This window comes from Simochromis diagramma, unplaced genomic scaffold (genome assembly GCF_900408965.1).
Source record: "Simochromis diagramma unplaced genomic scaffold, fSimDia1.1 OVJJ01000683.1, whole genome shotgun sequence".
Taxonomy (NCBI): Eukaryota; Metazoa; Chordata; class Actinopteri; order Cichliformes; family Cichlidae; genus Simochromis; species Simochromis diagramma.
In genome coordinates, this window is record NW_024387158.1 from 450,793 (window position 1) to 463,952 (window position 13,160).

Consider the following 13,160-nt stretch of genomic DNA (forward strand, 5'->3'; position numbering starts at 1 on the left):
ATAGTCCATACCTTTTGACTTCCTTTCTTCCTTCCTTTACCATGAATGGCCCGAAACAGTCGACGCCACAATACGTGAAAGGAGGTGCTATTTCTGTTCTCACTTCTGGCAAATCTGACATCTGTTGGACATTTGTAGCCTTTCTGTATCTTCTGCACTTAACACAATGGTAAATGTGTGAAGAAACAACACTCCCACATCCTAAAATCCATATGCCATTTGCCCACAATTCATTTATTGTCATCCCTCTTCCCTGGTGATGTACACGTTCATGGTAGTGTTTGACGAGGAGGGCTGACACATGGGACTCCTTGGGGAGAATTGCAGGGTGTTTTACATCATAGTGTAAAGCTGATTGAGATAATCTTCCTCCTACCCTGAGAACATCCGACTTGTCCAAAAAGGCATTTAACTGCTTTAGTCTGCTGCGCTTGTGCAGAGAATTTTCTCCTTGAGATCTGATCTTCTGTATTTCCTCAGTAAAGACGCCTCTTTGCACTAGCTTGATGATGAATAATTCTGTGTCTTTTCTTTCTTCAAGATCTGTCACTTTGTTCGTTCTTCGTTGAACACCCTTGTACTCTTTGATGAATCACCTGAGCCTGGCAATGGCCTTGATAGCTCTCGACCAACTGGAGAACTTCTTTAAACGCTCTAGCACTAGGTTTGCTTCCTTCGAATGTACAGTGTGCGTAAAGCCTTTACGGACTTCAGGATCCATTTCTTCAACCTCTCCCACCATTTCCTCTTTGACTGGAAGCTCTTGTTTCCAAAGAAAATCGGGACCTTTCAACCAGTTTGAATCTTTCAGCTGAGTAGCATTTAAACCTCTTGAGGCCTGATCAGCTGGATTTTCCTCTGAGCTGACGTGCTGCCATTTCCCAGGACTTGTGCTTTGTCTTATTCGTTGAATTCGATTCGCGACAAATGTGTGAAATCTTTTAGCATCATTATTTATGTATGCTAATACGACTTGTGAATCTGTCCAATAATATTCCTGTAGATTTTGGATGTCTAGTTCTCGTTTGATCACATCTGCAATGCGAACTGAAGTCACGGCCGATGACAGTTCGAGCCTTGGGATGGTTGTTTGCTTAATGGGCGTTACTCTTGCCTTGCCCATGACGAGTGCACAACTGACCTGTCCTTCTCTACCTTTTGCTCTGAGATATGAACATGCGCCATAACCACTGAGGCTCGCATCCGAGAAACTGTGCAATTCGTACTGCACAATGTCCGCATCTTGCGAGTAGCTTCGTGGAATCTTCAGAGCTGCCAACTTGGGCAGGTCTCTCAACCATGCTTCCCATTGTGGTAGAATGTGATCTGGGAGATCCTCGTCCCAATTAACTTTGTCCTTGCACAACGTTTGGAGTATCTGCTTTCCAATTAATATGAATGGGGCAACGAACCCAAGGGGGTCAAAGACTGAAGCAACAATCGAGAGCACCCCTCTCCTTGTCAATGGGTTGTCTTTAACTTGGACTCTGAATTGGAATTCATCTGCCTCTATGCACCATTGCACTCCAAGTGCACGTTCAATGTGGAGTTCTCCAAGAGCCATGTCCTGGTCTTTGGCTTTAGCTTGTTCCTCTTGGGGAATAGCTGCAAGCACTTCTTTGTCGTTTGACACAAACTTATGCAGATGTAGGTTGCCTGTTTTACAAAGTGCCCTTGACTCGTTTACCAACTGCATGGCTTCGACTGGTGATGCCACACTAGCGAGTCCGTCATCGACGTAAAAACCTCTTTGGATGAACTCAATAGTCTTTTCGCTGAATCTGTTTCTACCTTGAGAAGCAATATGTTTGAGTCCGAAATTGCAGCATCCGGGAGATGAAGCTGCTCCAAAAAGATGTACTCTCATCCTGTACACTGAAGGCTCAGAGTTTAAATCGCCTTTGTCCCACCAAAGAAACCTCAAATAGTCTTGATGCTCCTTGATGACGTGGAATTGGTGGAACATCCTCTCCACGTCACACATGATGGCGATGGGGCCCTTTCTGAATCTACATAACACTCCAATCAGTGCGTTGGTAAGATCTGGTCCAGTCAGAAGGTGATCGTTAAGAGATGTCCCCTGGAAACGGGCCGAACAATCAAAAACCACACGTATCTTCTCAGGTTTGTGGGGGTGGTATACCCCATGGTGTGGTATATACCATGCTGCCTCCTTATCCAGTTCTTGCTCTGGGACCTTCTCTGCGTCTCCACGGGCTATGATGTCGTCCATGAACTTGACGTAATCCTCATAGTATTTCTTATCTCTTCTGAGCCGACGTTCCAACAACGACAGTCTATGCTCAGCACATTGTTTGTTGTTTGGAAGATTCGGGTCGTCGGTTTTGAGTGGCAATGGGAGTTCATAGTGACCGTTTTCCTTTTGCCTAATGCCTTTAGTCACCTTTGACATGAACAAAATGTCTTCCTGAGAGACTGGATTGTCATCTGTTGCATGCTCAGAGAAATCAGATCCCAAAACCTTTATTACATCTGCTGGACCCACTTCCTTCACTTGAGTTCTACATACAAAATGCACTTCTTGCCTGAGTTCAACTGCTTGTTGTACTGCAGGAGTAACTTCTCGAACAATGATTCTGTGGCTTATGCCAATATCATCATTGTGATTTTGAACTTGAGACGTACAACCAACTATGCTCCAGCCGAGATCAGTTAGCTGTGCGTAAGGCTGATTCTCCTCACCTGCAATGACTTCCCGTGGAAGAAGGGCTTGCTGACAGTTATAGCCGAGAAGCAGACCAACTTCGCATTCAAGCATTGGAGGTAACCTATCTGCCAGCCTTTCGAGGTGAGGCCAATTCAAAGCAGTTTCAAACGTTGGGATGTGTGATCTGTTCACAGGGATGAATTCTCTTGTATAGACCGGTGGCAATGTAATTCTCTTTTCCTGCTTGTAGCCTCTAACTTGAAGATTTACCAGTTTCTCACATGGTATGACTGTTGACTTGGCGGACATGGTCGATAGTCTTAGATGAGCCTTACTCTTATCTGTGTCGAGATCCTGGGCTACTTCATCCAAGATAAAGGATGTATCGCTCTGAGAATCGAGGAGGGCATACACTAGAACTTCTCTGTCTGGGTGATTTTTTGATGAAACCCAGACAGGTAGAATGGAGGATGTCAGTGTGCTCGAAGATACTTGAGTTACTCTATTAGAGATTGCGGTTGCTGGTTCATCTCCTTCGTCCTTGTCTTGAGAGTTATCATTCGGTGCAGGCATTATCCTTTTACGCTCCACAAACTTGTCATCATGCAGACACGTGGGATGCTTCTTCTGGCATTTCTCACACGTATTCCTTTTATCACACTTCTTAGAATGATGTCCCCCCTTTAAACATCCAAAACACAGCCTTTCTGCTTGTACAAACTTGATACGATCCTGGACTGATTTTTCCATGAATTTGAAGCATTTATCCAGTGTGTGACCATTTCTTTTGCAGTAAAGGCAGGTCATGGGATTTATGTGACTTGAGGTGGTTAAGTGACTTGAAGTTGCGGTTAATGTTTTAGCTTGAACGACTTGGCTGCGTGAGTGTTTGGGTTTACTGATTTCCAAACCCTTGAGTGCTTGCATTGAAGCTATGGGGTCACATGCTAGGTCTGCTTCAGTGGATACAAAGTCTGTAAACATGTGAAATGATGGATACTCTCCATTAAGGGTTTTTCTTATTTTCATCGCTGCGCGATTCCATCTTGTTGTCAACCAGTCTGGAAGTTTCAGCAAGAGTTTCTGAATTTCCATACAGTCATTGAGAACCTCTAATGTCTTTATGTGTGGCATCGCAGCTTCACAACTTCTAAGGAAGTCAGCAAACTCTCTCAACTCACTTCCATCCTTGGAGCTTATTTTAGGCCAACTGTGAAGTTTGTCTCTGAAGCATTTCCCTATAGTGAACAGATCTCCAAAGCGCCTTTCCAGCACCTCCCAAGCTGCATCATACGCTTCATCTGTGCCCACTAGGAGAAATCCTTCAACCACTCTCTTTGCGGGTCCACCAAGGTACTTCCTGAGATAATAGAGTCTTTCGTTCTTTGGAATGTTTTTTCTTTCAATCAAGGTCTCAAATGACAACTGCCAGTCCTTGAACTTTAAAGGGTCACCAGTGAACAGTGCAGGTTCCGGAGTTGGAAGACGATTAGCACTTATTGCGTCTGCTAGTATGCCGACTAGATCCAAGTTTGGCTGTGGATGAGTTGCTGAAGCGGCAGCTTGTGTTGCTTTAGGGATAAATGGTGGACTTGATGCGTTTACTGCCTGGCCTGTGGTGCCCTTAGGTTGCACACCAGGGTTTTGTTGGGCTTGGTTTATGACTGTGGGAGTATGTGGAACAAATGCAGGGTTTGTGGCATTATGGGCTTGGGTTGTATTTGGAGCTTGAGAGGGAACTTGTGGTGGAGCAGGGATTGCTGAGGTTTCGCTCTCAGTTTTGATACTGCGCACTAAACTACGACTTTCTGAAATACTTTCAGCTTCTGCATAAACCTTTACTTTAGCTCTTGCAGCATTAAATTTTTTAACCTCTTCCAAGCGTTCAATCTTTCTGCGCTGCTCCTCCATTGTTTGTTGCCTTTCCAAGTTTTCAAGTTCCAACCTTTTTAGTTCAGCTGCTTCCCTTTCTTGATCCTCCATTACTGCTAATATTTCCTGACACGCAGCTGCCTCAGCCTCTGCTTCTATTCTTTTAATTGTTTGTGAGTATGACTGGCTTGAACCACTTTTCGACCTTCGTGATTTTGACCTTGATTTAGTACTTTCAGATCCTAAGCATGATCCAACATCTGGCCATGGCTCTTCATCACCATCTGCAAGGTCTCCTTGTAAGTGTTTTTCGGCTCTTCTGACAATGAACGAGGAAAGTGATGTACATGCATCCACTTTGCGTCTTTCATCTGCATCAGGAGTTTGTATTTGCCGTATTTGTTCATAAATGGTTTGTACATCTTTGCAGGCAACATTTACATTGTTGATGAGCTCATTCAATTCACTCTCGGAAACTTCATTCCTTAATATTACTTTACTCAATCTTGCTTCATATCTCCATTTTTCAAAAACAACAGCATATCTGTGTTGGAGGCCTTTGAGTTTCGTCTCTTGAAGCTCTTTACCCTTTTCTGTTAGTGTTCTTACTCTTTCACTTTTACGAACAGTCTGTAGTTCTGTAATTTGTTCATCATCATTTTCTTCCACTTCGGTAAGTGGTACAGCATGGTGCTCTTCGAGGTCTTTGTCAACCATCTCAGGAGTCTAATTAAATGTCATTAAGCGCACTGTGTTCAGATTTCAAATACTGTATACTTTAAGTGCACCTTTTCTTAAAGGACCTTGTAAACTTCACTCAAACTTTGACCTTAAGCAAGCACACAGAACTATTCACCAAACTACAAAGCATCACCTTGAAGTACAGTAGAAATTACATAAACTTTGACAAATGTGTTATAGAAACTTCTTGTGGCTCTTTAAACTTGACTTAAACCACTATTATTCTACCTTTAACACTGTCCTTTATTAATTTCCACCTTACTCCAGTTGTACAACGTTGTTGCCGCTGTGCTTGGCTGCTTGAGAACGGTGAGTTTATGCAATGGCGCCCTCTTGTGTCGCTCCACTTCACCGTCACTCTCTGCAGCTGCCGTCTTCGTAATTAGCTTCTCACCGGCACTGGCTAGGGCGAGTTTTCACTGTAACTCCGAAATGACAACACAGGCACGGCTTCTTCAAGACGGGCGCTTCGCTGCATTTATTGAACGCCGTGAAAACTACAAACATAAAACACAAAGACTTTAAGCGCTTCAGTCTATCAAAATTAACACTTGTGCTTTAACAACGAAAATTACCTCGTGGCCGCCTGCCACTTCGGAGGTCCTAGAAGAATAGCTTTACAGTCTTGTGCATTCTAAATTAAAACATAAAATAATTAGAACACCATATATTACAAATTTTTACAATATCACAATACAGTTATGGCAAATGACAAATACCTTGTACCACTGGTAGACTAACCAGGCCTTTGCAGATAGCTCGCTGGACTCCTTAGCGTGATTATTAAACGTGGGCTCACAGCCTATACTATCACGCCCAAACCTCGCGATAATAGCGGTGTAACAAAACTGGTTCTTTGTGACAAGATAAACACACCCTTACAATATTGACCACAGAAACGTAAGAGCAAGAACATTTTAACTGCTGGAACCATCTATTAAACTTCTTTATACATAAGCCATTTCTGTGACACTTACATAACTATCAGTTGAGGCTGAAAACAAAAATAATATTTAAACAAAAGAATATAAACGAGTCCCTTCCTCATCAGTTTGGAAAGATACCAATTGGAGAAACATTAACCATTTTTTGCAGCAGACAGAAGTTTGATTATGTCTCTAGTAATATAATACTATTAAGACTTTGTCAGCTCAATTTCAGCTGTGCTCCTCACCTGACTTGTAGCAAGTCGATAGTCAAAAACTTTATCAAAGGAGGCGTCTGTGAAGATGTCCGGCATGGGAATATTTTTCTCAGTTGCTTGGTGCTGTAGACCCAGGAAGTGCCCAAAGACTGTCTGTCCACTAATTTCCTATTACAAAGAAGACAACTCACAATGTTTGCACAGGACTAAACATGACCTGTAGAGTGCTTACATTTTTCAGACAGTCTCAGCACAACAGCAACAAAAAAGTCTGATTCTTTTATCCATGTTTGCATGGGTTTTTTTGTACCCCATAGTTTTATATCCTATGGTCATCTTCTTAAGCCTAGATTATACTAACATGGACATGTAGAGCTAAGTAGCCATTCCTGATATACCTCTTTGAAGTCCATTGCCTAGGCCCATATGCAGGTGGTACATTTTGATGAAAAGTTTCATTTTGAAGAAAAAGGTCATCTGGTCTCAGATTCAAGTAGATGCAAGCAGACTTACAGATACACAAGGAATAACGTAGGCTTTCTGTAATTATACAGTCTCCATTTATTTAGGTTACCCATCCTTTGTTTTTACCATGGCTGTATAGAGAAGACTACAATCTAGTCATAATTCTAGATTGTTAGGTAAATACAATCTCTGATAAACTACAGAAAAACTAAGCCAAAACAAAGAAGCAGTGTGGGGATTTTTAAGGTGTTTTATTTTTTTAAAATATCAGTTTTCTGCTCTTGGAGCATTCAGCACTAAAGAGAAAGGCCATCAAATAATTTTAGAAGAGCAGTTGTTGCTGCCTATCAGTATGACAGTATGTCCTCTCTTCCCCCATCTTTGCCGTTCTTTCCTGCATTTATTACCTTGTTGGTATCAGTGTGGAGTAGAGTTCAGTATCTTTACAGGAGTCTTAAACTTTACACTTTTATTCATTGCCAATTGATGTCATATTAATGTGAGTGTCACATGTCCCCATAATTTACATTTATAGCATATTTGAAGTTTCCCAAAAATATCAGACAGCATTTTTTGTACCATGTCTGCAACAATCATCTGTTTCAGTGTCTGTCGCTTTAAATCAACCTGGCTGCCGCACTGCCCCTTTCAGGAAAGGATCTGAGTGATGGGAACAGCCAATAGGAACAGCACAGCTCATTCTGTTGTCTACACAGCTGCTCATACAGACTAACAGTGTGACTTCCATCACTCTCAACAATGATGTTATTTTTAAATACAGCTGAAAGATATGTAAATACAGAGCTTGTTAGTGGTGTTGTGTTTACCCAGCCTGGATTTAGAGGTGCAAAGTTTGTAAGCTGATTTTTACTGTAGTGTGGTGCGTGTTAATGTTAACATTTTGTTGTCCCATTTAACAGGAACAGACTGCCACTAAACTGAAGCACTGAGCAGTTTTGTCATTAAAACTCACCATGCTAGTGTTCCAGTTGTGCACTTCTATAGCTTTCCTCAAAAGATCCACTTTCTCTGTGTTCTGTACAACAAGATTACAAGTTACAATTCATCACTTGTAACAAGGTAGTGTTTATGACAGAAGTTTGTAATCTAAAGCATTACATACCAGCAACATGCAAATAAGTGAAACTGTCAGCTTACTTCAAATACTGAAGTGACACCAAAGAAAAGTAGGCAACAGAACAGAGTGTTCTGCAGGTAAAAAAAAAAAAAATCCCATTCAGATTCTTCATGGGGATTGATTTGATTGCAATCATCCACAGCAGATGTATTGTGAACTCTGACATAATTTTCTGTGGCACTGAGTTTTATATTCAGTGTCAAAGAAAAATAACTCTACCCACAATCCTAGAGTGAAATACCTGCACACACACCCTCCCCATACCTTCTTGTTTGGGTCATTAAAAGCCATGACAAAGGCAACTGAGGCACTTGAAGTTGAGGGGATTTCACCTACACGTCCCTGCCTGAACAGTCGCATTGAGGCAGCTTCATAAGATGCACAGTGCTGCCGGTGCACCCTGCCAAGAGATTGGAGAAAAATATTTTAAACAACCTGTGTTCCAAAATGAAACCCCAATTCCAAAAATGTTGGGATACTGTGTAAAAACAAAATATAAGAGAAGTCAATGATGTGCAAGTCAAAGCTATGTTCTAGTCACACTACAATATTTGTTTTTTATTCTTTATCTTTACAATGTATGGTTAATAAACAGACAAGTTTAAAACTTCAACATTTTGTTGGTGCAGCCCAAACCTTCTCTAAATTGAGAATTGCAACCATCACCAGTCTCATACAAATGACTTCATTACAGCTTAACAGTTGTAATGAAAATCTTGTGTCAGGCCCTTCAGAAGGGTCAGCTGGCAACAATCTATATGCCTAAACTTTATAGCCTGCTTAGTAATTAGATTAACAAAGAAATACATGTGCTTTTGATAAGGATCAACATTTTATGTGAATGTTAAATAAGATTTGCTCTCAATTAGGTCTATGCAGGAAAAAAAAAAAGTTAAATCTGTGACTACAGCATTTTGTATGAGTGTGAACCCAGGTTGTTACGGTTAATGAGTTTAGGATTGTCTGTTCTATCTTAACTTGGTCAAGAAAAAGTCAGCCTACAGAAACATCTCCATAAGGTTTAGATTACTCACCTGTAGTAGGCCAGCTGTATAGCCATCTGTATGAAAGGATCAGGACTCATCTTGTTTGCTTTTAGAAAGTTTTTCCCATAGTGGCTGAATGAGAGAATACTGAAATCCAGGTCTTGGACGATTCTGTTGTGAAGAGGATAGGATAACAGATGTGTTTGTGTATTGCATGCTCCTGTTATAAGTATTGCTATTAAAATATGTATATATGCCTTGTTAAGTATGGAGAATGGAGGTAATGAACTATGGAGTTTTGCACTGCAATTTCTCTTTTCAGAATCAGGACACTGGGAGAGGTGGCACCAATGAAGGGAGGCAGGACAACACACAATGTATAAAACAGTAACTAATGATCAAATGCAGAATGAAAAGTGTCTTCCTTACTCACATCAGTGCATCATGGGAAGCCCCAGCAACCTACACCTATTTCAGTGTAACTAAAGAAAGATTCAGGGTCACCTGATCTAGTCCTACCTGTATGCTTTATCAAACAGGAAAGCTTTAAGCCTAATCTTAATCTTAAAAGTAAAGATGGTTTCTGTCTCCCGAATACAAACTGGAAGCTGGTTCCACAGAAAGGGGGCCTGAAAGCTGAAGGCTCTGCCTCACATTCTACTTTTAAATATCCTAGAAAACGAGTAAGTCTGCACTCTGAGAGTAACAAGTGCTAATGGGGTGATACAGTACCATAAGGTCATTAAGATAAGATGGAGCCTGAATATTCAAGACCTTGTATGAGCAGGATTTTAACTTGGATACTGGATTTAACAGAGAGCTAAAGATAAGCCAATATGCCGTTTTTTGTTTTTTTTTATGTCACTGCCTAAGGACAGCATGTATAATGTGAAACAGAAGCGGTCCCAGAACAGATTTATCTGGAACACCATAAATTAACCTTAGTGTGTAAGGAAGACTCCCCATTTACATGGACATCAGATATGGTTCTAACCACTGCAGTGCATCATCTTTAATTCCTACAGCATGCTCAACTCTGTAATAAAATATTACAGTAATATCGAATGCTGCACGGAGGTCTAGCAGGACAGGCACCGAGGAGAGTCCACTCTCAGTCATGTTTGTTGCTTGGATAGAGAAAAAAAAGTAATGAACCCTGTACATAAAGTAACATCTGAGGGATGGTTATTTATTTATTTTAAATGGTTAAAATTATATGAATCAAAAATTTCTTTTCAGACTCTCTCAGCCTAGCTACAGTGTTGAAAAGAAACCTGGGGTTATTTTCTTCCTCCTCAGAGGCCTCATGACATTATGGCCCACAGAGGGTTTTCCATTTCAATGAGCCTCTGTCTATAGCTGGGGGCTCATTTATAAACCTTTTAGTTTTAAAGTTGTGCTCCATTGATAGTTACTTTGAAGCAAAGTTTAGTCTGTTTAGTCCATTTAAAATCAAACTCATTTGTGCATGTGTGAACATTTGATCACACTCTGGTGTGGATCCGACAAATCTAAACTAACTATAAAAGGTGTACATTTCAAGTTTGAGCTAAAAACTTCCCATAGCAACATACAATTTGCATTCTCATTGTAGCAAAGTACTATGGATGTGCAAAGGTCTGCAGGGGCTTACAACTAGCTGTGAAATGAATGGAAATTCTCTGTTCTCCAATAGTCCAGGATTACAGCACCTTCTTCAGATGTTTACTTTTGTTGCTTCTGCCCCAGACACATCTGGCCAATGAACTGAACGTGACGCATTTTGCTGCGCTTGAAGTATACTTTGATTATTCTCTGTATGAAAACAACCCAAACCACAAGAGTTTACTAACTCATTTACTGATTTGAACTAAATGAACTATAGGTGTGAAAACACCCTTAGTCGTGTTTATTTGGGTTTTTCCTCTGGGGATGGATTTTTGTTTTCAGTGGGGCTATGCAACTAAAACTTGAGCAGTAGCTTTTGTACTCACTTATCAATGCTTTGTTTGGCCTCCTCAATTGCTTTTTTGATGTCAGCTGTGATGTTGAAGTGTAGTTTCTGAGGTGTGGGCAAAGGCACCGTGGGAGACTCTATGATCTCTAGTTTCTTGCTGTTTCCAAAAAGGAGAAAAAAAATACAAATGACAAACAGGGAATGCTACTGAGGGGCAGAAAAAAGCCAGCACAGGTAAAACAATCTCTTATGTCAATGGACATTTCTATCAAGAGACTTTTTGCAAGTGTGTTGAAAGCTTGAGGAGAAAAAAAAAAAAGTATGAAGTCACAGATGGGCTTTCCACCCACAGGAAGCATTCTAGTGTGTTTTGGGTGGCAGTCAGAGGCACAGGCCCTGGCAGGCTCTTTAAGTTGGCTATTGGCACATTGAATGTCACCTCTCTGGTGGGAAAGCTGGAGTTAGTGCTGTCTCTAGATTGGGCAACTCCAGATTGAAACCACAGTAACTGGACTTTTACTTTCATAGCGCTTTGTTACCCTGAGCACTCAAAGCCTCAAGCATCTCCAAAGACACTTTTTTATAATGTCAAGAAAGCCAGCATTGAAAGAGATCCCATCCCCAAGAACACTTTTTTTTTTAAACCCTTTGTTAAACATTAAAGATAAAAACCTGAGTATTAATCCACATTAGTATAAATAGCTCTAACAGGTTACACCACCATTTTTAAAGTAACAGATCCCTAGGGCTTAATGTCTAGGCTACAAAACTAAACCCAGTCATAGTCCAAGAGCAGTGATCTAGAGGGGAGCTGCCAGAACAGGAGTGGCTGGTAGAAGAGCTTCCGGAAAGTGGCATTCAAAACTGGGCAAGCCTTCTTGGATTGAGGTTCTGGTTCCACAAATTGACAACGCCTAAGCTTTTTGTCTAAAATTTGTGCACACAATCAAATTCCAATAGTTGTACATGGATAATTTGACATGCAGACTGAAGTAGCTGGTGAATCCATCTTTTGGCATGGGTTTCATAGATTGTTGCTTCCCTGCACTTCTGGGCCAGAAAACAAGTCCTGACTGTTGTCTGTCCTTATGTGCCAAAAGACAGTTCAGAGTAGCCAGCATTGTCGAAGTTGTTAGGTGGGGTGCTAGAGAGTACACCACCAAGCAACTTTGTCCTATGGGGAGACTTCAATAATCATGTGGGCAATGACAGCAAGACCTGGAGGGGTGTGATTAGAGGAATGGCCTGCTTGATCTGAATCTGACCACAGATTGGACAGATGCTGGCAGACATGTAAAAATAACTCAATTGTTTGGTAGTGGCTATGGTGGAGCTTTCACAGATTCAGTAAAATTAGCAAGTGATGGAGGCCAGCAGGTGGATGGGGGAAAGGGGAGACGGAGGTGGAGAGACCCAAAGCGGCCGCCGGTCCGACTGTCTGGTGAAATGAGCTTCAGGTAAGAAGTTATGACCTGCAGTCTATCTGGGTCAGATATAAACCAAGTTTAGGTGTAGTTTATTTTCGTTCTGCTAGCTTTTTACAGTCAGTTACAATAACTGGTACTGTGTACTAGCTAGCATGACGGACGGAAGTTAACTCAACCAAGCAGTCTTTGGGTTTCGGCTAAGTACTGTTTAGAATACCAGAATAGGGAGGATGGTGTAGGTTTAAGTTTATTAGATTGATACATATGTACCAACAAGACAGTGTACATCACTGTCACAACGACATTTGTTTTCATTCAAAGGCTTTATGGTTTTTCCTATAATACCTGGTGGGCCGGTCTCTAGTCAAAATACCCGGGCTGATTTTTTGTCCCAGTCCAGCCCTGTCTGTGGCTGTATGGTCTGGACACTCGGGCTGAGTGGTCAACTAAGCATCACCTTGTGGTGAGTTGATGAGGTGGTGGGGAGGATGCTGAACAGGGTTGGCATGCCTAAATGTGTAAAGGTCCACTGGGATGATCTGGGAGAAGCCCCCCTGGTCCAGGAGATCTTTAATTCCTACCTCCAGTAGAATTCATCTCAATATCCTGTTCAGGAGTGAGCTGTTCATGGGACTTTTGCCGGCTCTGTAATGATGTGGATGTTGTACCACTACATTGTGGTGAAGTTAGCTGAGGGTAAAAGGGAAGCTGTTGATTTAGTTGGTCAAGCTACGTCCCCATGCTCACTTATGGTCAATGAATTGGCGGAAAGAATGAGTTTGC

At 41.5% G+C, this 13,160-nt stretch overlaps 2 protein-coding genes across 2 annotated transcripts in view; both read right to left on the bottom strand.

Moving 5' to 3' along the window:
- Positions 1 to 13,160, bottom strand: part of LOC120744339 (carnitine O-acetyltransferase-like) — a 41,365-nt gene that overhangs the window by 2,850 nt on the left and 25,355 nt on the right. Inside the window, exons 9-13 of the mRNA XM_040048654.1 lie at positions 10,988 to 11,107; positions 9,063 to 9,185; positions 8,293 to 8,428; positions 7,864 to 7,926; positions 6,456 to 6,593 (exon numbers count right to left, since the gene is read on the bottom strand). Coding sequence (XP_039904588.1) covers positions 6,456 to 6,593; positions 7,864 to 7,926; positions 8,293 to 8,428; positions 9,063 to 9,185; positions 10,988 to 11,107 — 580 coding nt within the window. The remainder of the gene's footprint in view (positions 1 to 6,455; positions 6,594 to 7,863; positions 7,927 to 8,292; positions 8,429 to 9,062; positions 9,186 to 10,987; positions 11,108 to 13,160) is intronic.
- Positions 571 to 6,258, bottom strand: LOC120744346. Its single transcript, XM_040048665.1, has 3 exons — positions 6,001 to 6,258; positions 5,857 to 5,915; positions 571 to 5,778 (listed from the first exon to the last, which is right to left on the bottom strand). The coding sequence occupies exon 3, from the start codon at positions 5,255 to 5,257 to the stop codon at positions 593 to 595; it is 4,665 nt and encodes a 1,554-aa protein (XP_039904599.1). The 5' UTR covers positions 5,258 to 5,778; positions 5,857 to 5,915; positions 6,001 to 6,258; the 3' UTR covers positions 571 to 592.

Excerpts from the sequence above, each read along its gene's own strand:
- LOC120744346 (XM_040048665.1), bottom strand. The coding sequence starts at position 5,257 with ATGGTTGACAAAGACCTCGAAGAGCACCATGCTGTACCACTTACCGAA.